The sequence below is a fragment of the Cebidichthys violaceus genome, unplaced genomic scaffold (assembly GCF_023349555.1).
Source record: "Cebidichthys violaceus isolate CVI_PGR_0920_01 unplaced genomic scaffold, fCebVio1.0.p SCAF_3, whole genome shotgun sequence".
Lineage (NCBI taxonomy): Eukaryota > Metazoa > Chordata > Actinopteri > Perciformes > Stichaeidae > Cebidichthys > Cebidichthys violaceus.
The window spans coordinates 21,780,596-21,807,190 of NW_027176483.1; the positions used below are offsets into that span (position 1 = coordinate 21,780,596).

The following is a 26,595-nucleotide window of genomic DNA, read 5'->3' on the forward strand; positions in this document are numbered from 1 at the left end:
AAGTGTTTAAAAACAACAACTACAGACCTACAACAGCATCATAACAACACGTAACACATAAGTGTTTAAAAACAACAACTACAGACCTACAACAGCATCATAACAACACGTAACACATAAGTGTTTAAAAACAACAACTACAGACCTACAACAGCATCATAACAACACGTAACACATCATAAGTGTTAAACAACAACAACTACAGACCTACAACAGCATCATAACAACACGTAACACATCATAAGTGTTAAACAACAACAACTACAGACCTACAACAGCATCATAACAACACGTAACACATCATAAGTGTTAAACAACAACAACTACAGACCTACAACAGCATCATAACAACACGTAACACATAAGTGTTTAAAAACAACAACTACAGACCTACAACAGCATCATAACAACACGTAACACATCATAAGTGTTAAACAACAACAACTACAGACCTACAACAGCATCATAACACGTAACACATCATAAGTGTTTAAAAACAACAACTACAGACCTACAACAGCATCATAACAACACGTAACACATCATAAGTGTTTAAAAACAACAACTACAGACCTACAACAGCATCATAACAACACGTAACACATAAGTGTTTAAAAACAACAACTACAGACCTACAACAGCATCATAACAACACGTAACACATCATAAGTGTTTAAAAACAACAACTACAGACCTACAACAGCATCATAACAACACGTAACACATAAGTGTTTAAAAACAACAACTACAGACCTACAACAGCATCATAACAACACGTAACACATAAGTGTTAAACAACAACTACAGACCTACAACAGCATCATAACAACACCTAACACATAAGTGTTAAACAACAACTACAGACCTACAACAGCATCATAACAACACGTAACACATAAGTGTTTAAAAACAACAACTACAGACCTACAACAGCATCATAACAACACGTAACACATAAGTGTTAAACAACAACTACAGACCTACAACAGCATCATAACAACACGTAACACATAAGTGTTAAACAACAACTACAGACCTACAACAGCATCATAACAACACGTAACACATAAGTGTTAAAAACAACAACTACAGACCTACAACAGCATCATAACAACACGTAACACATAAGTGTTAAAAACAACAACTACAGACCTACAACAGCATCATAACAACACGTAACACATCATAAGTGTTAAACAACAACAACTACAGACCTACAACAGCATCATAACAACACGTAACACATAAGTGTTAAACAACAACTACAGACCTACAACAGCATCATAACAACACGTAACACATAAGTGTTAAAAACAACAACTACAGACCTACAACAGCATCATAACAACACGTAACACATCATAAGTGTTAAACAACAACAACTACAGACCTACAACAGCATCATAACAACACGTAACACATCATAAGTGTTTAAAAACAACAACTACAGACCTACAACAGCATCATAACAACACGTAACACATCATAAGTGTTTAAAAACAACAACTACAGACCTACAACAGCATCATAACAACACGTAACACATCATAAGTGTTTAAAAACAACAACTACAGACCTACAACAGCATCATAACAACACGTAACACATCATAAGTGTTTAAAAACAACAACTACAGACCTACAACAGCATCATAACAACACGTAACACATCATAAGTGTTAAAAACAACAACTACAGACCTACAACAGCATCATAACAACACGTAACACATCATAAGTGTTAAAAACAACAACTACAGACCTACAACAGCATCATAACAACACGTAACACATCATAAGTGTTAAACAACAACAACTACAGACCTACAACAGCATCATAACAACACGTAACACATAAGTGTTAAACAACAACAACTACAGACCTACAACAGCATCATAACAACACGTAACAAGTGTTTAAAAACAACAACTACAGACCTACAACAGCATCATAACAACACGTAACACATCATAAGTGTTAAAAACAACAATCGTTGACTCAAGTAAGTTTGGCCTAACTCTTACTTTTACTCCAGTCAAACCACGTCACTAAACATTCTGACTCCATCAGCGTCAAGGGTCAACACCAAAGGAACTGATTTACCAAAGCATCATGATAACCAATGGAAGCAACTATTTACAATAGCAGGAGTGAACTTTGTACCACGTCTCTAATCACAACGTTACGACACAGAGGACCTTCAGTCAGACCACTTTTATTTATGTAGAACACTTAATGACTTTTGAAGCATGGACACAAAGCTAAAAAATACCAACAATTAGATTTTTAAATAACTTTTATTTACTGTATGTATTTTTGACTGATATAGAATGTTATTTCCTTTACAGTAGGACTAAGATGTCAGGTGGACTGTGTTCTCTTTCTTCTCGTTTAACTCAGATCATGCACAGTTTTCCTAAAATTAGATTTAAACAAAATACAAATTGCATTGCTTACAGCATCGCGATGAATTGAGTCATAGCCCCGGTGTCATGGTACGCATTGTAACAGTGAGAGTGCAGAAAGCTCTCGCTCTCCTTGAGTCCTGAACAAATAAGAACGATGTCCCTCGGTTGGCGCTGAGGTGACCACATGTACGCACGCTTCACACCCATCGGCCAGAAACTCCACGGAGGTGTCAGAACCACTGCAGAGCAAACATCACAGCTGTGTGTGTGTGTGTGTGTGTGTGTGTGTGTGTGTGTGTGTGTGTGTGTGGACGGACTGTCGGATCAGTCAGTAAATGGTGCGGCATTTCATAAATGATATTAAGTCTACTCCACGGCGTCTGATCTCTGCACTAAGGTATTGGGAGAAAGCATTGCTTTGGTATCATGAATTTGGGATGAAACTCAGGTATTTTATTGGCAACACTATTGAAAAATATTATTATTTAATCCCTAATTTTGATTTTGATAGCGACGCAAAAATTCTCGTTTTCTTTGGCCATCGTAACACAAGGTCCACTTACTAGCTGTTCTTCTCCCCCGGAGCTTTCTGTCTTTATCAGTGGATGAATAAACGTTCAGCCTTTACTACCGTTCATCCCACACTAGCACGACGTGTTCATCTTCTAGTCAAATCTTTGAACCTAAGTTTGCCGGCGTGCATGTGGTCCACCGGTCCAGGTGGACAGGACAGGACGGTGTGACGCACGGCAACGCGATGGGCAGCGAGAACTTCCGGGCTTGTTCTGCGATGAGTGCGATGCATTCACGGTCCTCTGTGTCAGGCAGCAGCTTCTACTAGTGGCGAGCTGAGAGCGCTAACAGAAGACGGCGAGGAAAGACTCAGCGAAGTGTCTCGGTGTGTCCAGCGTGCGTTACTCCTTCCTTTAGCTGGTCCTGGTCCAACACCCCTCTTATACTTTGAGTATACCTTCAGGTTAATCCAACAGCTTCTGTCAGCGTAGGACTGCAGCTAACCATTACTTTCATTACGTATTAATATTTAATAGTTTGTCAAATGTCAGAATTTGTGAAAAAGTCCTGCATGTTATGATTCTTTACTATGGTTCAGTCTTACTGTATTTTACACATACATTTTCCCCCCAAAATTCTTGTTTTATTTCACAAAAGAAGCCAAAGTTGTCATACAGCAACCGTCTGTACACGAGCAGCTCTACTGACGTGTGAATGGGGGAAATGAATCCTTTCTGGGGGGGGGGGCTGGTCTATTTGGGTGGGCCACTCGAAAAAAACAAAGCAAAACAAACTTTCTTTGCCAACCTGGCTATGTTTTCCTTTCCACCGCTGAGACCAACCAATAGGTGATCTCCACACTGCTCTCCATTAGCCCGCCCTATATGGACCAGAGAGAGAGAGAGAGAGGAATGGGACAGAGGGAGTAGAGGTGGAGGGAGAGAGGAAGTCTGTGGTAGTCTACCTTGATTTCTCCAGGGTACACACACACACACACACACACACACACACACACACACACACACACACACACACACACACACACACACACAGACAGGCTGCATAACTGCGCTCGCACACATTTTTCTCGTCCCAACTGGGGAGGTGTTAAGAAAATCGCTTCCTTCCTTGCGACCCTACACACACACACACACACACACACACACACTCACTCACTCACTCACTCACTCACTCACTCACTCACTCACTCACTCACTCACTCACAGAGGGTTCTGTTAAGATGGGCTCTGATAAGATGTAAAGCGAGGGAGCCTGCAAGCTTTCTCCAAGCAGAACAAAGCAGGAGAGCTGAGTTGTGTGTGTGTGTGTGTGTGTGTGTGTGTGTGTGTGTGTGTGTGTGTGTGTGTGTGTGTGTGTGTGTGTGTGTGTGTGTGTGCGCACACGCACATCCAGAAAGGGGTGCAACAGTGCATTGCCTACGCTTTAGAAACTTCTTTTGGGACCCTTTTTTCTTTTCACTCTGCCACCTCAGTATGACCTCCTTCCCCCAAACACCCCATCACACACACACACACACACACACACACACACACACACACACACACACACACACACACACACACACACACACACACACACTAAAGGCGCCCCCCCCTCCCCTTCGTACTTCAATTGCTAATCCCATTGACAAACTCAAATGTAGTTTTTTGGTCTTCTTTTGTGTTGTGTTGCACCCATGCGCTCACACACACACACACACACACACACACACACACACACACACACACACACACACACACACCCATACATCCACCATCCAAACAATGCCAATGTCATTTGTCTTCACACACAATAAGAAGCAATTTCAAATTGAACAACATTTGTAGCATTTCATAGCTGTGATTTACATAAATGTGCACATTTCTCACATCTGTGCTTCAGTGTTGAATTGAATAATGTTCATTTAAATAATGAATTATCACTGTGTTAATGAGGAGTATTGAGCCGGGATGTAGGAGAGTTAGCCTATTGTCTTTGTCTTTTGACATGTTGTGATATACGTTTATTTCAGCGATGAGTTGAAAAGTAATTATATATTAATTTGAATCTCTGATGGGAATTTCAAACTGCAGCCTGACATATTTGCTCACAAGCCGTATGTGAGCAGATGGTTTTCTGCTCGTGTTTTGCCTGACGGTGTTGTCCTTTATTTTGACATTTACGTCACGAGGTGCATGAGGACTAAAAGGGCTCTAAAGTCTCTCGTCCTCTCCGGCACCAGGAGACCCCAGTTAGCCGGCACTGATCCTCCTGGAGCGTCTCTGTTAGGCCAGAGGTGTGTGGTCTGGACGCTCTCTCGTATCTGTTTGGGTCTGTGTCACTCGGTTCTGTCTGTCTCGGCGACGGGCCTGTTGTTCAGTGTTTTACAGGTTCGGGCCGTCACTTTGCGCTGTCGCGTTAGCTCACTGGACGGAGGCTCACTTCTACGGTTCCTGTGTAAGCCGGATCACTACTTCCTGTTTGATGGGAACATTTTAAACGGTGATTTATCGGATCAGTTTGACGCCTGTTGTCTCAATGAATTAGTTTGGTCTGTAAAACAGGAATCAGAAATTCCCATCACGATGAGGTGACGTTGTTAAATGTCAGAATCGCAGCGCTGTCGACGCTCACAACAAGCAAGAAGACAACAAGTGTAGCCGGCAAAGCGCCACAAACCAATAATTGTAATTATCTGTAAACTCATATCTCATATTCATGGACTACTTTATTGCTTTTATACAAGGCCTGTAAAGAAAGGCGTCGTTTGTTCTTTGTCTCAGTGAGTCTGCAAGCTTTGGAAGTTACACGAAGACTTGAGAATCCAGGCTGTTTCTCACTGTGTGTTTCTCATCTATCAGGTCTGATCATCTAACCGCCAACACATGATACAAACTAACTATGAAACAATATGACACACAGATCGAGATCAGAAGCAGACGCTCAGAGCTCGAGAACACCGGACTCTCGGTGGTTAAAATCCACACGGCCGTCGGCCGATTAATGAAGAATGGATTCATGTTGCGTCTCCTCGGAGGACGCCGGGTTGCTGTGGGACAGTGTCCACACTGATGAGGCGGTGTGTCTTAATGCCGTGGGATTACAGTCGGCCCGCGGTGCCAAACCGCAGCGTAGCGCTCTGCCGTCCTGCCAGGCCAGACCACAAGCTTCCCCAGAGGCACCGCGGCAGCTGCTGTGACAGCCACGGCCTCCGACGGCGGGAGGTCAACGTACTCGAGTCACACACACACACACACACACACACACACACACACACACACACACACACACACACACACACACACTTTACACGCTTATATATGTCGTCCAACTTTTTTTGGGTTTGTTGTCTCTCCGGTGGCGTTTGAAGGACAGAAATGTAGGACTTGTTTGTGCTCATTCAGAAGGTCTTGTAGGTCTTTCTTCTCCAGGGCCTCTGGTTGTTGCCAGATGGCAGAATGTTTGTGTTTTTTGACAGCGCATGGTGGAGCTTTGTTCCAATGAGTCGCTGTCCTGTGTTTTCATTTCAGCCAAAGCGTGTTTGGTATTTTGGTGTCTTGTTGTGAACTTGACCGTGGCATGTGGCACTGTGGTGCTGTGCAGGTGAACAACACAGACTAAAGTGTATTGTTTCTATAGCTAAAGTTGGTGCTTCAGTGGAAAATGGAAATGTGTCACCTCAACAGGTGATCGGATGGATCACAGGTGTTCTGGTTTGCACACTGCAAAAAGTTGTCCGCCATGTTCATTTGGGAAATAGAGCATCAGTGAAGTCAGTCTCAGGACGGTGACACTGAACGAAACAGCTGTCTGTCAAAACACCTCTGAACATATTTACAGTGAAAATTATAACTACAATAATTTGAGATTATAACATTCAAAATAAATCGTTCCTTTGCTCTTGAGGTAAAAGAAAACGCAAAGCCCTCTGGGTAAATAGTCAGAATGCATCAATTGGGGTGAAGAAGAACCTCTTGTTGTGTGAAGTCGAGCCAATTTATTGCTTCTCTACAATCGGATCAGTTGTTTCTCTATAAGACTGATGCAATAGTAATAATGATTTACTCGATATGAGCGTCATTGCTCCCCAAAACCAGCTTCACTGTTTACCAAGAGCAGCATTCAAAGGTGAGCAGTGAGTTTCTATGGTTGCAGGATGCTGGACTTAAAAACAAAAAAAAGGTTTGTAATGTTTCAAATGTTATTCATCTTCTCCTCTCCAGGCTCACCTCTCCTCCTGTTCGCCAACCGGCGTGACGTGCGGCTGGTGGATGCCGAGGGCCCGCGGGGCGAGTCGGCCATCGTCGTCAGCGACCTGGAGGACGCGGCGGCGGTGGACTTCCTGTATTCCGAGGGCCTGATATTTTGGACGGACGTCAGCGAGGAGGCCATCAAACAGACGCACTGGAATCAGTCATCCAACTGTAAGGCCGTTTATTGGCTCCGTGTTAAAGGGTTTTGGAGGAGAACGCATGTTGTACGTTTTCACACTGTTGTACGTTTTGTGCTCGCAGCCCTTAAAGAGGCGCTGGGAACCGGCCAGACTGTGGTAGTGTCGGGGCTGGACAGTCCCGACGGGCTGGCCTGCGACTGGCTGGGCAGGAAGCTCTACTGGACCGACTCGGAGACCAATCGGATTGAAGTGGCCAACCTGGACGGCACCTCCAGGAAGGTCCTGTTTTGGATGGACCTGGACCAGCCCAGGGCGATCGCCCTCAACCCCGCTCAGAGGTAACAAAGACGCGCTCTTCACACTGCTCCAAGACCTCCGGGGTTTTTTAAAGCCTGCTAATAGTGTTAGTAGTAATCTGTTACATGAGTAAAAGGGTGGTCAGGTACAAACCAATGCGTCAGCAGCGACGTGTCTCTGGAAGTGTTCCTATCAGAGGCCAGATGTGGGAGCGGTGAGAGCCGGTCCTTTGTTCTGGTGCCAGAGAGGATAGTGATGTCATGTCAGGAATTCAATGGACTCGAGATATCTGTTCTAAAAAGTTTTCAAATGTCACACGATAGTTGATTTCCTCTGCTCTCGTGAAGACCCGGTGTCAAACGACACACGGACACACCGACAGAATCTGTGTTTCTGTGTTGTTACCCGAGCTGGACCAGAACATATTGGGCTGTAACTGATCCCCACGGTTCATCCGTCAAGTGTGCTGGAAGTTTGAAAAAGATTGCCTTTTAAATGCCACGTAGTTTGTTGTTGGTTAGGAGGCACTTTGGCACAAAGAGCACGCCTACTTTAAATGCACTATATATATATATATATATATATATATATATATATATATATATATATATATATATATATATGAACTATAGCAGCAACACAGTGTAAACAATGCCTAGATATCGTCAGTAGCCTAGCATGCTTGAGCTAACGGTGCAGGGTGCAAAGATATGGAAGTGAATGGAGAAGATGGGGGAAGAGAAGGCCTGCTCCCTCAGGCTGACCTCCCGTCTCCCTTCAGATCAGATGACAGACGTATCGTTGACTTATGATTGCGTGTTAACAGTTTTCATGATGACATGAACCACTGAGCTCCTTAGTTCAGGCTAAATGCACTGAACCTTTTCCTTATTCTGCAATCAAACACTCTCTTTTATCAAACGCTCTCTTTTATCCCGTATGGCTCGGTCCTTATGGGTCCATCGCAGTGTAAACGGCTCTGGGACCAGTCCGATTGCACGGCGTATGGATTGCGAAATAACCACAGGGTGTGTCTGTGTTTGGAGTTGTTGGCCTATCTGTTGGTCACACTGTAACTGAAGCGGGACGGGTGCAGAAGAGGAAGCCCTCGGTGAAACTGTGCAGCTCAGCCGCTTCATTTAAGTGAAAACAAATGAGACGCTACGACCCCGAAACCCTCCTTTGTAACGGCTCGTGGTTGCAGCGTAAAATGTAGGTACAGGAACGAAGACCACGTCTACAAAAAAAACAAGATCCAGGTTGTTCTGGTCCAGTTGTTCTGGTCCCGTATGTCAGTAGAGATTAATACAGCAGAGATGTTCAGATCCCTGAACTGTTCTGTAGCTAACGAGCGAGTCGTCTCGCTTCTTCCACCGTAGAAAGTTCTGATGCTCGGTAGCGATGGGGCCGGGTGTACGGATCGGGGAGCGAGCTACGCGTGTCGTTGTTGTTCCTGCGTACTGTAAATGAGCTGATACATGATAATGCAATCACGTGATGTCGGGTCGGTACCATGGACTCTTCTCCAATACCCGATCCAGCATTTTAGTCTGCATTGGAGACATTTTCACATACGGGTTATTGGAAGAACTCTGGTGTACAGTATATGAATCCAGGTCATTTGAGCATATATGTGTGTGTGTAAATATATATATATATGTCTCTCTCTCTCTCTCTCTCTCTCTCTCTCTCTCTCTCTCTCTCTCTCTCTCTCTCTCTCTCTCTCTCTCTCTCTCTCTCTCTCTCTCTCTCTCTCTGCTGTCCAGCTCTGTAATTGTCGCGTCTACGTTGTCGGCCAGAGGAATGCAGATCTCATTCATTCATTCTGAAACTATGGGTACACACACATAACTGTGTGTGTGTGTCTGTGTGTGCGTGTGCGTGTGCGTGTGCGTGTGCGTGTGTGTGTGTGTGTGTGTGTGTGTGTGTGTGTGTCTAAGAAATAGAGCTACACACACATAATGCCACGGCGTTTAATAAGCAGCATTCAAACCAATAACTATCAGTTGTCTGACTGTTGGCTGATTTATTGGGCTTCAGTTTATTTGAGAGTAGTGTTACTGTAGAGATAATTTATGGTTTGGTGAAAACATACCTCTGGTGCTACACCTATTTACCGATATATCCACTTTATTTCCTATTTTCTTTTCCCCCTGAGATGCATCATTCATTGAGAAGCGTTCTTTGTAGGAACATCAGTGCTCTGTTGAAGGAGCTCTTTGGCACTTGTGTTCGCTCCGAATCCCAACCGTGCCGCGCTGATTTACTCTTGCATTACCAGTTTTAAGGCGTCGAGTCGCACCAGTGTCGGACCGTCTCCGGGGGGCGGGGCCAAACTGTGTGTCGGGCGACAGGAGACCAGAGAGACGGACGTTTAGCGCTCAGCTTTCTGAATCTCTGTGGTCTGAAGTTCAGTTTCTCTCCTGCGTCCTCACTGAAACAAGTCTACTAATACTGCAGGGAGGAAGAGCGAGCAGCAAAAAATGAGATTTATTGAAATGTGTTTATCCAACCGAGTCGAGCCGAGTCAGCACAAACGTGTGTAAACAGGGTTATACTCTCCTCTAAATGCAGATCGTTTCACTGACGTATTTCTCTCCCCACAGCTACATGTACTGGACAGACTGGGGGGAGGAGCCCAGGATAGAGCGTGCCGGGATGGACGGCAGCAACAGGTACCGTAGAACTGCGTGACCCTTAAGCACGCCTTCTGTAGCCACCGCGGTGTTTGTGGAGCACGGTGTCCTCCGGTGCAGCCAGATGTACGATGGTGGTCTTCTGTCTCCTCACAGGAAAGTCATCGTGGTGGTGGACATCTACTGGCCCAACGGTCTGACCATAGACCTGGTGGAGCAGAAGCTGTACTGGGCAGACGCCAAACTCAGCTTCATCCACAGAGCTAACCTGGACGGATCGGCACGGTACGGCTCCTCTTTGTGTGAATTCAGAGGAATATTCCAAAGAAAAAGCTCATTTCAACAAGCTGCACTGAATCCTGTAATCATAAATGAAGTCACATTAAGCCTCATCCCTTTCCTGCAGCATGCACTGAAGCCACAAACGGATGAAATGAAATGTCTTCCCCCAGACGACCAGATTCAGAGCGGGGGGGGGGGGGGGTGATGATGCTAGCAGATATATTTGCAGAGAGCAGCAGCGCTCTGTTAACACAGAGGGGGAGCATCTTTACCTACACCTTAAACTACTTGAGTTGACTGTCTGAACTTCCACTTCTGTCAGAAGAAGACTGCAGAGACGAAGCTGTTTGGGTTTGAGAGGCGAGAAGTCCTCGTTGTCCAACTTCTTGGAATCGCGTGCCTCTGTGACTGTTGATTCCTCTTGTTGATGCGTTCCCACAGTGCACGCCGTATCGTGCTGTTCAAAAGCGAGGCGCTGACAAACCCGATGGGGATGAAGCACAGATCACTGTTGAAGTCGGCAGGAGTACTTCTTCCACTTATGAATGATCGTGTTGCGTTCTGAGGGTCACCACAGCGGTAAGCCCACCCTCCCCTATTTGGTCCAGTCCATGGACTGTCTGTAAGAGGTGGACGTAGTCAGCGTGGCGTCACTTATTGGCCCCGTTATGAAGCCTCCATCTTGGCTTTTTTGCAACCGATGAACTGAAGTTCACCATATTTGGAATGTGGAGGAGTGACGTAGAGACGCCGTATAGGCTCTGGTAGCAGCAGCGACCCGTCAATCACAGTAAGCCCCGCCCTAAAGCTTCCCCTGCTTTCTGGTCTGTGTGACTCTAAATGGAGCATAATGTACTAAATGAACATCATGCTGTATTGAAGAAGACTGTAAACTAGAGATTGAGACCATAAACTCATGTTTACAATGTTTACTGAGGGAATAAATCAAGAGAGAAGTAGAGTCATTCTCTGTCGTCTCAGTCATCAGCTGCTTTTACGGACACACTTACATTGTCTGTTTGATTAGGTGGGAATAAAATGCACGTGATAATGAACGTTACAGTTCAAGTTCAATGTCGAGATCCCCCACTAACACGAACACATGAACCAACGATCGGCAGGAAATTCTTTTGAGTTTTCGTTCCACTTCTTCCCAACAGAGAAAAGGGAGGAGGGGAAGAGAAAAATAGCTGCACAGACAGAGTGAAAGAAAAATAGAGAGAGTATGAGAGAGTTGTCCAACACAAACAGAGCTGTGGTATGGAGGCCCCAGTAAAAACACACACACACACACACACACACACACACACACTCTCACAGCTCAATCTGGCCTCCTCTCCTTCAGTCCGCCCATCAGCCTTCTTTCTCCACATCTTATCGTTCGCTCTGTTCCAGAAGGTTCCAGGTCCGACTGAGTGAGATTGAGACTTTTGGGTAAAAGGTTCAGAGGTGAGGCCGACGTGTTCAATCCGCCTGAGATTAACGCAGACGCCTCAGCCCATTCAACTTGTCTGTCTCCCTGTCTCACTCTTACTTTAGCTCATTATTTAAAGGCTCATTTCCAGGTCTGTCTGAAACGCTCCGTTTGAGCCGTAGAGATTAAAATCAGGAGCAGCAGTAGACGTTCCCGTCTCGTACCGTTGCTGTTATGACCGTTTGTCGCGCGCCAAGTTCCACAAATTCAGAGGAGCGCTACCAACTTCATAAAGATCTTCATCTGAGTGAATGCAACGCTACTAAGCGTAGAGAGTAAGTTGGTGAAATGTAAAAACTTAATGTTTCGTCCACAAACTCTGCTATCGCCAGATAAGTGACAACTGTGTGTGACTCATTTCCTCTGACCGGTGTAGTGCAGCTAGCTTGTGGACAGCTGGCTGGTTAGCGTGCTCGCTTACTCTAACTTCTATGTAAAGTGTGTTCCCTTTGAGCGGTCTGTAACGCGGTGAGTCACAGGTGACCGTAGGGTCGGCTGTCCTCTTAGCGTAACGTCACCTGCAGCGACGCGGCGTAGAGGTTGGATTGAACCAACGTTCAGCGGAAATCTATTCACGCTGTCGGAGAAATGGGGTATTCTCAGCCAGCGACTTTGTTCCCACTGTCACTGCGTCCTCTACGTCCACTACGTCCTCTACGTCCACTGCGTCCACTACGTCCTCTACGTCCTCTACGTCCTCTGCGTCCACTAGCTACCCCGGTTATTGCTCGATGCTGCACAACCTTGTTACGTAACCACAGAACTCACTGTGTGTAGGAGTGTTGAGACGATAGGACACTGGTGTCACGGTGAAGACGTGTGCAGCTCTGTTAGAGGGGGAGGCTTTAATGTGAATGTACCTGACGGCTTGAGGAATAAAATCATTTTCCAATTAATTTGCACACACACACACACACACACACACACACACACACACACACACACACACACATTCAAAAGCTGAACAGAGCTTTGAAATCTGGAGTTGGTTAAATTTGTTCTTTCTTTCTTTTTTTCTCTTAACCACTGCTGGCAGCCTCCTCTGCTTTTACAACACACACACACACACATACGCACACACACACACACACACACACACACACACACACACACACACACACACACACACACACACAGGACTAAAAATGATGATTGATGAAAGCCAGTTTCTGGTGCGTTGATATTCTAAATACAAGCCTCCTTTGATCCGGCGCCTAAGTGAGTTTGTGCGAGTGCATTTTCCTGTAAGTGATTTCTAAAGTGTGTGTGTGTGTGTGTGTGTGTGTGTGTGTGTGTGTGTGTGTGTGTGTGTGTGTTTTTAGAAAAGAACCACTCTCTGCTGATCACATCTAACACACACTCCTCCAGCCGTCACGCTCTTTGTAATCGTTTGGCCCCGAGCTTCGAGAGAGGCAATACCTTCTCCAAAAGCTGCACGATCCTCCAAGCGTGTTGCTTTAATAATACTCGCCGACCGCTTTGCTCTGGAATGTGGTGGAGATTGGTTCTCTGCGCCACCGTCGGGCCCAACTTTCACTTTGACGCAAGACGTCTAACGATGGGATCATAATAAACTGTAACGAACAAATGTGTGCTCCCCAGAGGGTAACGCCTTTACGTTCAATTATTTTATGTTCAAAGCTTTTCTTGAAAACCACCGTCATGCCAAAACGTTGTGCCAAGAGGACACGCTCTTGTGATTTTGATGACCTAATGGCTTTCCTATACCGCCACCCTCATGACACATTTGACCCTTATATTTAAGCTTCACTGCTGATGAGCCCAAATCCTCTGTTTGTTGTTCTCCAACACCGTTGTTTGGTGTTGTTTAATGAACATTGCGGTTTAGGGGTGAATAGAGGGCCTTCAGACTTTTAGGCCGGCACACAGCACACAGCACACAGCAGTCACAATGCTGTTCTGTTGCAAGCTCCTCAAATAGCTCCTTGAGGCCGGCTCCAAAAGTGAGACCCTCATGTTAAAATGTCCAACTTTACAGCAGAAATAAACACGTTAACAGCCTGTTTGTTTCTAATAACTCTCTATTTCAATCCAAAGTCTGCCTTTTGATTCAGCTGTTGCAACAAAAACGTCCAATAAGGAAGGAAAACCTTGCTGTTGGCGATGTCATTTAAGAGCCATTAAAGTAATAATCCAATGCAGACGAGCAGCATTTTGGAATAGGATTCTCTACACAACCCGTCCTCTGATTCTCAAGACCCTTTCATGGTGTCCTGCAGTGAAACCGTGGTGGAGGGCACCCTGACCCATCCATTTGCACTCACGCTGTCTGAGGAGACCTTGTACTGGACCGACTGGCAGACCCGCTCCATCCACGCCTGCAACAAACACAGCGGAGACAAAACCAGAGAGATCCTCAGTGGGATCTACTCCCCCATGGACATCCAGGTCCTGGAGTCCCATCGGCAGCCTTACAGTAAGTCTAATGTTGGGTTCGTGTTTAATATACAGTACGGCACACACGCGTGACGCTAATCATATCTTCTCCGTCTCTTGTCTCCTCTCCCGTCTGCGTCGACAGTCCAGACTCCCTGCAGTGACGACAACGGAGGCTGTAGTCATCTCTGCCTCCTCTCTCCGGTCCAGCCCTTCTACAGCTGTGCCTGCCCCACGGGAGTCCAGCTGAAACCGGATGGAAAGACATGCAAGCCAGGTATGGATTCTATTTTCATCAGCACGACCGCTAATGAAGCAGTCCCTAAGAGAAGAGCTCTTTTCAAACTGATGAAACCCCAAAAGGATTCGATAAGCGTGCAAGACGCTGGAGTCAGATTTGACTCATTCTGTTGAAACCCAGGGATCCCTCCATATGTAGCTTATCGGTAATTAACGGGAAACACCGGATTAGTCGGGGGACTTGTAGAACGCCGTAGGATGGATGTTTCAATAATCGACGACCCGATGTCATCAATGCGGAGTGAAAACACAGCCGGTGCTGAGAGGGCGCAGCCCTAGCTCGCCGTGGATTCGTAGAGTATGTCGTAGGCGGCCGTCGTCTGCGGCGTGTCCCGGCGTAGAGCGCATCCGCTGGAGAACGAGTAAAGAACGACCTCTCTGCCGACCGGCCGGCCGGCCCGCCATGTTGATTCCCACGGTGCTGAAACAATAGAGCCTTCTTCTGCACAGAAACACAACACCGAGCCGCAGCGCGTCTGTGTCGGTTAGGCTGCGTTATGTGAACGTATTCAATTTGAACGAAGCATGCCAACCAATCACTTAGCCACCGTTGACAATAAAAAACTACAATGCTCTATTGTGTCAGCCTGCAGTCCGTGTGTGTGTGTGTGTGTGTGTGTGTGTGTGTGTGTGTGTGTGTCTTTGTGTCCGTGCTTCTAATTTGTTTTGCTTGGCTGGTTAAATTGAAGCCGTTTGTTATTATGCTGGCAGCAGAGCGTGTGTGTGTGTGTGTGTGTGTGTGTGAGTGTGAGTGTGAGTGAGTGAGTGAGTGAGAGAGAGACCGTTTGTCAGGGGTCTTTAAGTATCTCAGAATGAAGTCGAGCGAAGAGAAGAGTGGAATCACAGATGCTTTCCCTCCTTCCCTTTTCATTCTTTCCCTTCATTTACCCCCCCCCCCCCCCCTCTCTCTCTGTCATTTAGGTAACGACGGAACAACTTTCAATGTCAAATCCGATTGGTGCCAAGGCTGAGAGATGCCAGATTTTGATTGGTTGTGAAATTACAGCTGGAACGAGATACAGAGAAACATTTACATGATTCGTAGAACTATGTGTTTTTTCAATATCTGAGCTACATTATTTTAGATACACCTGATTGAAATCTCTATACAGTCGCGGCTTTGTCTCTGAGATTCAGGTGGAGAGAGAGAGAGAGAGAGAGAGAGAGACTTTAAACAGGAGCTCTTCAGAGTCAGAGGTGTGAGAGACAGAGGAGAACAACAGTTAATTGTCTCCCATGAGTGGAGCTCGGCTGTTCGATCTGAGGCCAGCAGCTAGACCACGGTGAGGATCCCTGAGGACAGCAGAGCCCTTTGTTTCCAGACTGGAAGGAGCAGGAGAAGGGTTGAGCAGAGGGGCTCGGCTCACGCTGCTTCAAATCTGATTCACCAGACAGACAGATGTTTTTAGAATTGGTGTCTATGACTTTATCTGTCTGTTAGGCCATTATTATTATTATTGTTGTTGTTATTATTAGGCTTACCGAGGCTGCTCTGTACTTGTCACATGTAGTGTTCTCTCTTCTTTAGGTGGAAAGTAACTAAGTATGTTTACTCCAGTGCTGCACCTAAAGGTGCTCGATTCAAACTTCAGAGCATTAATATAGCAGGAAACGACTATTAGCTGTGGAAACATGATGCCACAGCTGTAGTTACTGCTAACTTTTCATATTAAGCTTTTACAACACGTGATAAGCTCATAAAATATGCATAAAGATTAAACCACGTATCAGATCTCTATGAGTTGTTGGCTGTGTTTCCCCCCCCTGAACCTCTCCCATTGTTTGAAGCATGTATTGTGAATATAGAAGCAGAGATTAGAGAGAAGTCGTTGTGAAGCGGCCCTTTGTTTTGTTTGGAAACAGATTGTTATTGGACCGTGGGGTTTGGCTCCAGTCCAGACACCACGTACTCAGACTTGGGTCTGCTTGGATGGTGCCTTGACATCTATACTTTAATAACACAAGCTTTGGAGAAATGAGAGGAAAAATGTCTGCTGTTCGTCAAGTTCACATTGATGCTGACTCGACCCCTCGGATTTGACTTTTTGGAGCTAACTGGATATAAAGTAGTTCAAACTAGCTCCAGCTGGAGCAGCTACACCAGTAACATACTGCTCCCAACGTGACACATCAGTATTCACATTCTGATAAGATCTTATACACTAATATTTCAGTCACAGGGCACATTTTAATCAACCGCTGCTTTGACGCTACCGCTGCTTGTTGGGGAGTATTTTTAAATCTTTGACTGAAGTAAGAGATCTTCTATTAGGCTCTGTTGGTGTTGAGCACATTTTGGATTGGGTCTGGTATCCGTGAGTGAGGTCTGATCACGTCCGATCAGGTCTTTCTATTACCTGTTGCCTGTTCTGTTGCATTACGAGGCGCAGTGTACTGAATCCACAGAACTACATTTTCAAAGGGTCGTCAGAGCATCAATGGGTGTTTCAGCATCACACCCAGAACACATTTCAGACACAGTGTTGCCAAGTAATGCGAATGTCTGATGAAGTCATCCGGGTTGTTGGGGATTTGGGAGAGATATTTTCCTTTTTACAAATATGTTTGGACTATAAAAACATCTAGAAAGGCCTCGCGACGCATAAACGCTTTTCTAACAATAGAAAAAAGCTTTTCAGAGCCAGAGTCGCACCGCTCTTCAGCGTCACAGTTGGCCCAGACAGCTGATCGAATCGAGCGAAGAGGCGAGCTTTACTACCACTGACTTCCTAATTGTGATGCCGGTGGGTGTGGTAGGGTAGCAGCTAGCTAGCTAGCTGCTGGGCTGTGAGAGGGAGGGGGGGGGGTGCGTGTCTTAATGTCTGTCACAAACCCTCCATTGACCCGTATCAATCGACGTGTCTGTTTGTTTAGGAGCAGAGCAGGTTTTGCTGCTGGCTCGACGGACCGACCTGAGGAGAATCTCATTGGACCTGCCAGACTTCACCGACATCGTACTCCAGGTAAACACACACACACACACACACACACAGAGGCGTATCATCCGGTCTCGTCGCCCCCCCCTCACATCTTCGTCATCGTTCCTCTGCTCACGCAGGTCGATGACATTCGCCACGCCATCGCGATCGACTACGACCCGGTCGAGGGTTACGTCTACTGGACGGACGATGAGGTTCGGGCCATCCGGCGGTCCCACATCGACGGCAGCAATGCCATGATGCTGGTTACCACGGAGATCAACCACCCGGACGGCATAGCTGTGGACTGGGTGGCCAGAAACCTGTACTGGACCGACACTGGCACTGACCGGATTGAGGTACAGCTTTACTTTAGGGTTCTACTACTAACAATGGTATTTCGACACAAAGCTTGGGTTGGTGATCTTAATGAAAACACCAGCAAGAAGATGCAAGATTTTAAAAATGATCCAACAGAAGAACGCAGCCCGGTGCCGCTAACTCTTTTCCAATGAAAGTAGCTGACGGCGCTAGCTCCAAAAGGGGCTCGAGCTAGCGAGGAAGCCGACAAAAGCTGTGGTTAGAAACACTGTTTTACTGCAAGTATGTTGTGTTTTAATATCGCATCGCGCTTTATTCCAGGTCACCAGGCTGAATGGAACGTCTCGGAAAATTTTGATATCCGAGAACCTGGATGAACCCAGAGCCATCGTCCTGGACCCCATGAATGGGTAGGTGTTAGCATGTGTGTATGCGTCAGCAAGACAGAAGCTGTCACTGGGGACGGTATGGTCACACGGTCAGAATTATGTTTTGGGGTGGAGGGGCAATCTCGGGAGAGTTAGCGCTCTACAATTCAAAACGAACCAGTAGTTTAAAATGTGTGATCGAATGACCGGAAGTAAGCTCCGCTCGACTCACCGCCTCGGCCTCTTTCAGCTACATGTACTGGACCGACTGGGGCGAGCGTCCCAAGATCGAGCGGGCCCACCTGGATGGAACGGAGCGGTTGGTTCTGCTCAACAGCTCTCTGGGCTGGCCCAACGGACTGGCGATCGATTACGCGGCAGGAAAGCTGTACTGGGGGGACGCCAAGACCGACAAGATAGAGGTACGTCCACCGGCGGTCCCTGCGACGTCTACGCACGGTCTCACCAGCTCCCCCTCGGCCGGGACAGCGCTAGAAGAGCGAACGGAAACGTGAGAAATCAGAGGTGGCATGAGGACAGACGGGATGTGTGTGCGTGCATGTGTGTTTTAATGGTGACCCACTGGAATGTGGAGTTACGCAATAGCTGGACACCCTTGCGCACCATTGTGTAAGATTGTTGTCATCTGGCCCGGTCTCTACTGGTCCGTTGTGATCCGGCCTGTCTGGTCCGGTTTGTTATGGTGTGTTCGGGTCTAGTCTGACCTGCAGAGTGACTGTAAGGAGGAGCATGTTCACAAAGGACTGCATGCTACCAGCTGTCATCTTGACACTTTCCAGGTCATAAAATGTCCTGGAAGTAAGATTTCAAAATGATTTTAACGCTATTTTCAAGGCTATCTGTCAGAGCGTGAAGTCCTGTTCAGCATCATAATACCATTCAAATGGTAGCTTATGTAGTATTGTGGTTATGTTACGTCACATGGTAGCACGTGACTTTACGTTAGCGCTACTTTCTTCCGGAGTGGTGGAATAAATGTGAAATTGGTTAGCATGTCGCTAAAGTTGACGAGCTTGTTTTGCCATCAAAAGGTTGACGGTTTGGGATTCGTCTTGAGCGAGGAGCAATGATCTCAAATGCGTGTCGAGTGATTTGGATAATAGCTACCTGGAAATCGGGTCAAACAATGAATGGGAGCCCAAAACACCGGCTAACGGGGCTTTTTCACTTTGCTAGCATTGCCTCTTCAATGGTGACGCCGTATTGTCAATGTAATGACGTTGACATTAGATGTTTAGCGTTCAGACGTAGCGTGGCTCTGATAGGCCGACTGACAGGAGAGTGAGTTATGTTCCTCATGTGAGTACGCGAGGAGCGCTGAAGACAAGATCACTTGGTCAGCTTGATCATTAAAGTACCTCCATATCTCACCCAAGAGGACGAAGCCAACTTCTCTGGTTCCTTTAAAGCAGGTGTCCTCCATTCATTCTGTCAATATCACAAACTGCCTCTTGTTGTGGACGTAACAATGAGCAGAAGTCAGCCTCCTGCTCTTTTCTCCTCTGTGTTTTATACCTCCAGCTTGTTGCTACTCGATCAGTGTTCCATTCCCTCTCCGTTTCTGTCTCCTCAGCGTTTGTATCTGATTTTTTGTCTGTTCAGCGTTGTCGTCGCTGTGATTCGGTGGTTGTTGTGGCGCCCGCAGAATTGGACAAGTCTAACATGTTTTCATAGCGCCGGAGAGGAGAAGGGCGAACGCTGGTGCAAAGTAGTGAATGCCTGAGCTTTCTGGCTGAATGCTCACCAATTGAAAAGGGGTGGCTGCTCTCTCTCTGCCCCCCCCCTCTCTCACCCCCCTCTCTCTCTGTGTGTGTGTGTGTGTGTGTGTGTGTGTGTGTGTGTGTGTGTGTCAGGGTAAAAGAACCCACCTCAAAGGGCTTTTTTTTCACGTTTCAGCCTTGTTTTTATCCCGTTGAAAAGAAATTGCTGGGTGTGAAGACATTTCTATTGTATGTCTGCCTGCGTCTCTATCTGTGTGTGTGTGTGTGTGTGTGTGTGTGTGTGTGTGTGTGTGTGTGTGTGTGTGTGTGTGTGTGTGTGTGTGTGTGTGTAGTCTGATTTTGTTCAGTGTTTGTTGTGACACACACACGTATGACGGCTCAGGATGCCCACCGTAACATTTTGAGGCGTGTTTGCTGAATTTACACTCACTGGAAGTTGACGGCAGCGTCTTTGTAGTTTTGTCCATTCTTTTGTTTGTTAAGTGAATTGCTGAGACCTTGGAACACACTGACTTTGTCGAGGTGGGGTTAAGGAACACGAGCGTTCAGACCGTCACGTTTGATTTGCTTCTAATATCATTGGTGTTTCTGGCTGAATTCAAAATGGCTGACAAAACTCCCCGACGCCGTCTGGAGTGAGGCGATCAGCGAGGCTCCTCGTGTCTCCGCTGTGGACAGGACTCGTTCAGGTTGTGGCTCTTGTGCTCCCGCGTTGGGTTCCACACTCGTCGTATCGGGGCCAGGACGAGACCTGTTGTTTTTACACATCATGTCCACGTCGCTGTAAAGCTGCGACACCTCCTCGTTCCACTGCAACAACCTAAATAAGGAGGCGGCTGTGTTCACCTGAATGTTATAAATATCACCGTCACGAAGTGTTGCTTTTACCCCACGATGAAATATTCATGTCATATTAGTTAACGTGGTTAATCCTGTGTTATGAAAAGGTACAAGCAGCACGGCTTCTTCTCATCGGACGAGGAGTGATTGAAGACGCTTTGAGTCCGTTTTACTAATCTGTCCGTTGAGTTAGCTGGTGTGGGAGATGAAACGGAGTTGGCTGTATTAACAGCTAAAAGAGTAAAATGTCACCTGAGATGTTTAAAAGAAGATGACGATTGACTACAGTGACTTTTTGTTTTAGCTGCAACAAATAATTGGTTAGTCTCGTGCATTACAGTCAGTTGAACGTGTTTGGGTTCTTCAGTGTCACCTGATAGCGTGAGTATCTGTAACATGTCATATTATTTACTGTATGAGTGGCGTGAGCTGAAAACTGAGCAGCGCCCAGCATTTTACCTTTGGAGAGACAGAAGAGAGAGAATGATAAATGACTGAGCCAGACCCAAGACTTTGTCCAAGAACACTGGAGGAATGCTCCCCTCCCTCACCCCCCTCACCCCCTCTCTCTTTCTCCCTCTATGTTTTCAAGTCTTTTTTAAAGAAATCTGACTCCCCCTCTGGAACCTCCCACCCCTCCCCCTCCTCTGTGGAAAAAAACCCTCTGAAGTTACCGCACCCTCCCCCCCGCCAGCCACCCCCTTCTAAAAAGGAGTGTGTGTGTGTGTGTGTGTGTGTGTGTGTGTGTGTGCGCACACATGAATGTGTTTGAGAGTGTTAGCCGCTTTGACTGATGTGTTGCTTTCGCTGCACACACACACACACACACACACACACAAAACGGCTGCTTTGTTGTGATTATGCAGATTGACTGTGTGTAGCGCCATTCAATCACACTGCTGAGCCATATGGTAACTGCTTGTGTGTGTGTGTGTGTGTGTGTGTGTGTGTGTGAGTGAGAGAGGTGGAGCTCAGGGAGGTGTATATGGTGGAATTTCCCCTGCTTAAGGCCCTGCACCTTGATTCAATAGCGAGTCTTCTTGCCTGTGTCTTGTTTCTGTAACCGTCCAGCTTAACGTCTCTACAACACCAACAGTTACATTTACTCAAGTACGGTATTTAAATATCACTGTGAGGCACTTGTACTTTACTGAAGTGTTTCCATTATGATGCTGTTTTTACTGTCAGACGGGAATATTGTACTTTTTATACTATATGTATCTTTATACTATGTAACTACAAGAGTAAAATGCACTCAATCAATTAATACACTTTCTTTATTGGTACTTTATTACATTTTTCTGTTAATAAGATTTAGAATGCAGGAACAGATATGAGTTGACAAAACACGATCAGATGAAGAAAAAAAGATCGGATTCAGGGACTCGACTCGAAGCTTGAAGATGGAAATGCATTTAATGAAAAGTTTATTGTACCGATGGAAGAAAAAGAAGCCGTGAGTCGACACATTTCCTCCCAGCAGCAAAACACTCAAGAGCTTAAAGAAGCTGTCAAAGAATTGAAAGTCTTGTAGTAAAAATACACATAAATAAAGGAAGAACAAGAGGCCACGAGGCAGCAGGCTGAAGCTCTGAGATGACACATTCAGAAGCTCAACACAAAGCTCCGATCTGCACAACGCTTGAGTGTCCAGCAGCAGGTGAAGCCCTCAGAGGATGAGGCCCAACATGAGAGAGGAGTGCGACAAGCTGATCCTCACCAAACAGCGACTGCAGGAAGACGAAGCCGGGGAGTTGAAACTGAAAATCCAGCAAAAATGCTTTAGGAGGAGAAAAAGAAGAAAGATGTCGTGAAGCCAGAAAATGCTGCTCTGCGTCAGAACATGAAGGAGCGACGGGTACGAAAAAAAACAATCAAACTTTAAAAGAGGCTCCATGAAGCTGCAGTTCAAGACTGGACCGCAGGACCCAAAGCCTGGACCGACAACTACAACGCACCAGAGGCTGACTCGAAATACGATACCCTGCAACGGGGAAATGAGAAGCACAAACTGAACCTCCAAAGGGAAGAATCAGCTGAGGGCCTGATGGAGCAGCAACGTCTTGATCACAGAGAGCTGGGACACAAGCGGAGGGAACGTCGCACATGAAACGGGGTTTCTGAGCCGCCACCTCGACATCACAGAGGAAAGGTTCCAGGCCGTCACGCTTCAGAACTAGCTGGTGTGCCAGGAAAGTTCCACTCTGCTACGTCAGATCCTGGAGCTGAGCGGGAACCTTCGGGTGGAGAATAGCTCATTTCTTCAGCAGCAGCTGCTGACCGCCCAGGGCGAGGACGAGCTCCGCGATCAGGTTCTGTTACAGCTGAAGACCGGACCAGGGAGAGCGAGACCCTCTGCTCCGAAATCATGGAGTCGTGGTTTCAACGGGGACCAAACGCAACACACTAAACCAAAAAGGGCTTTATTGGCCAAGGAAGACTCCACAGCTGAAAAGAAAAGAAAAGAGTACCTGGACTAATCGCAGTCCTTCTGGACAAATGTTCTGTAGAAAAGACAACAATGAGGACCAGTTTTTAGACGACCAAATGAAGCTTGTAAGGCCAAGAACTCCTTACCTACAGTTGAGCATGGTCGAGGATCCAGAATGTTCTGCCTCTGGTAGTGGAGGCCTTGACTATATCAGAGGAACCATAACATCAGAGGATTACCCAGGGTAAAGTAGTGCCCGGCGTAAGAGAACTTGGTTTGGGTCGAAGATCACGGGTTCCATGGAGAGATAAAGACCCAAAGCAAACATTCTGATGATACCAATGTGCTACATTTCACTTTATCTCTTAAGATATTGAACAGGTTGTGCAAAAAATTCAGTCAAGGGTGCCAATGAAGGTGACCAGAACGGTGACACCACCAAGACTGTTTTGCAGCGCTGTGTTAACTTTACACACGATGTAGACGGCATGACAGCATGACTCTCTGCAGGAGAACGGGCGTGAAGGATAAGTCTTCTACAAACGTGACGTAGATGTTGACTTTTCTCTTTCACCGCCTTTCTTCAGACAACAGCAGACATCTGTGCTTTGGTTGGCTGCCTGGCAAACGGCGCGTAGCTGAATGGATCAATTAGATCAAAGATTGAAACACACAGTGTTGTGAGGACATCGGCCTCCGAGCGGGTCTGTGCCGCCCCGGCGCTTTATCCCACCGTGAGGGCCGTGAAAGACGATTTGAGGCGGCTTTGTGAAACGGCAGGGTGTCTCTTTAAAACACTGGCAGTGGTAATAATGGAGCGGGGGCACACACACACACACACACACACACACACACACACACACACACAGGCTCCGACTCCCTGACAGGCAACGAGTAAACTAAGTTGTCTGTTTACTGGTTTGACCAACCACTTGGACATGCTTGATGGATATATATATATATATATATATATATATATATATATATATATATATATATATATATATATATATATATACCCAAAAAAAATGTCAACCTAATTATCACCCTGCATGTTTGGAGGTTTGTCGTGAGGACTGGTCCTGTGACTCCGCTCCGTCGTGTCTCCATAAATCGAGCTCTCGACCAGGTCAGAGAAATCTCAGAAACACCTGCTGCTGCTCAGAGTTTCCACGGCGTCCTGCCAGCGCTCCATCCTCCCCGTTTCTTCCTTCCTGTTTCCCTCGTTCTGTCCCGTGTCTCTCCCCCCCCCCCCCCCATCGCTGTTAGCAACAGTGACGGTAGCTGCATGTCTCATTTCCTCTGGGAGCCTCTGGCCCACATCTGTGTGTGTGTGTGTGTGTGTGTGTGTGTGTGTGTGTGTGTGTGTGTGTGTGTGTGTGTGTGTGTGTTGTGACTGATTTCATGTCTGGTATTAGGATGGTAATATTGTGGTCTGATGTAAGCTCTGTTGTGGTGAGCATGCACTCGTGGCTTCTAGCCCACAGATGTGTGTTTATCTCCACTCTGGACACAGTGGAGTTAACAGTGGACAGCTTTAAATGGCTGCACTGATATCTGTAGTCATTTTCATGGACTACCTATTCATGTTGAATGACCTTTACTACATTCTGATTCATGTTTTTTTTTACTTTTATTGATGTCAATATTAGTTTAATCATATTTGTCCTCGTGCAATAAAGTGATGTAAGTATAAAATGGTCAGTTCACCAGAGTCCCTTTGGAACGGCTCTGGTTTTACTGCAGCAGGCCCGACAGTCCGCCCCACTCAGTCCCGGTTCTGTCTTCCCTCCAGCGGGCTAACCGTCACCTGTACACCACATGACATGGTGTTGAAGGAGCAACTGAACCCCCCAGTATCACGACTAATGTAGTGCTTCTAAAGCTGCTACTCTCAGTCTTTCCATGCCCCATACTGTTGACAGTTGACTGCTATTTATACATGCGGTGGTGGGGGGGGGCGTCTATAGGGACAGGTGGGTGTGAACGTGACGTAGTCTTGTCATTCTGTCACAGATTTTTGGAACATCTGTCTGGTTCTCTGTTCTTTGTAGAATGAGACCCGGATCATGGGTAAAACATGTGACTGTACATGTCCTTAACGTGGACGTGATCTGAAGCTGCTCTTCATAGACGAGGTGATGCCATCAAGTAGTACGTTGGACAGGAACGTCTCGGGATTTAGGAACTTATGAGCGTTCAAATGTTAGGAATAGATTCATGTTCAGCCACAGCCGAAAAGCAAACAGGAAGTCGGTGGTGGCTGCTGAGATCAACTGCTGAGATCAACTGTTGAGATCAACTGCTGAGATCAACTGTCGAGATCAACTGTTGAGATCAACTGCTGAGATCAACTGTTGAGATCAACCGTGGCTTCTTCTTGGATGAAGTGTCCTCCGTCAGACAGCGGTTACTCTCCGGTTGCACATTCCTGAGACATTCCTCCATTATTAAACGCCCACACACACATGAGTAAACACTCCCAGGGTGTCTTCAGGCTCTGTGTTTGCTTGTGTAGGAAGCCGATAGCAGCGCTGTTTGTTTATGGGTGTGTCGTGAACGTGTGCGTTCTCACCGCCGCTCAGGTTTAAGCTCAGGTAACTGATATGTCGCCACACAGATCTCAGTGTGTGAGTAGCGAGATGTGATACTTCTACTGCGTGAAGCATAAGCATCAAATATACCGTCAGAGGCACCAAAGCATCACAGTTCAAGCTGCTGGTAGCAAATATAGCTGCTTCTTCTTTTTCATGTCGCAGGTAGACACACAACGTGTTCTACGTCTGTTTGATGCTGGAACCATGGCAATGAGTCTCATGAATGAATGCATGAATAAGCAACACTTTTAGTAATGGGTTATTCATAAGGATGGACAGATAGACGGACGGATGGATGGATGGGCGTATAGAAGGATGGATGGAAGGGTGAGTGGACAGAGGGATGGATGGATGGATGGATGTATAGAAGGATGGATGGAAGGGTGAGTGGACAGAGGGATGGATGGATGGATAGAAGGGTGAGTGGACAGAGGGATGGATGGATGGATAGAAGGGTGAGTGGACAGAGGGATGGATGGATAGAAGGGTGAGTGGACAGAGGGATGGATGGATAGAAGGGTGAGTGGACAGAGGGATGGATGGATGGATAGAAGGATGGATGGAAGGGTGAGTGGACAGAGGGATGGATGGATGAACGGAGGGACGAATGGTTGGATTGAGGAATGGATGGATGAGTGGGTGGATAGGTGGACTGACGGATGAACGAAGGGACAGATGG

At 46.4% G+C, this 26,595-nt stretch overlaps 1 protein-coding gene across 1 annotated transcript in view; it reads left to right on the plus strand.

Annotated features, from left to right (window-relative positions):
* lrp5 (low density lipoprotein receptor-related protein 5) overlaps window positions 1-26,595 on the plus strand; it is a 46,597-nt gene that overhangs the window by 2,847 nt on the left and 17,155 nt on the right. The window contains exons 2-11 of the mRNA XM_068723513.1: window positions 7,144-7,344; window positions 7,435-7,651; window positions 10,217-10,285; window positions 10,403-10,531; window positions 14,243-14,439; window positions 14,545-14,676; window positions 17,574-17,662; window positions 17,758-17,976; window positions 18,260-18,348; window positions 18,557-18,728. Coding sequence (XP_068579614.1) covers window positions 7,144-7,344; window positions 7,435-7,651; window positions 10,217-10,285; window positions 10,403-10,531; window positions 14,243-14,439; window positions 14,545-14,676; window positions 17,574-17,662; window positions 17,758-17,976; window positions 18,260-18,348; window positions 18,557-18,728 — 1,514 coding nt within the window. The remainder of the gene's footprint in view (window positions 1-7,143; window positions 7,345-7,434; window positions 7,652-10,216; window positions 10,286-10,402; window positions 10,532-14,242; window positions 14,440-14,544; window positions 14,677-17,573; window positions 17,663-17,757; window positions 17,977-18,259; window positions 18,349-18,556; window positions 18,729-26,595) is intronic.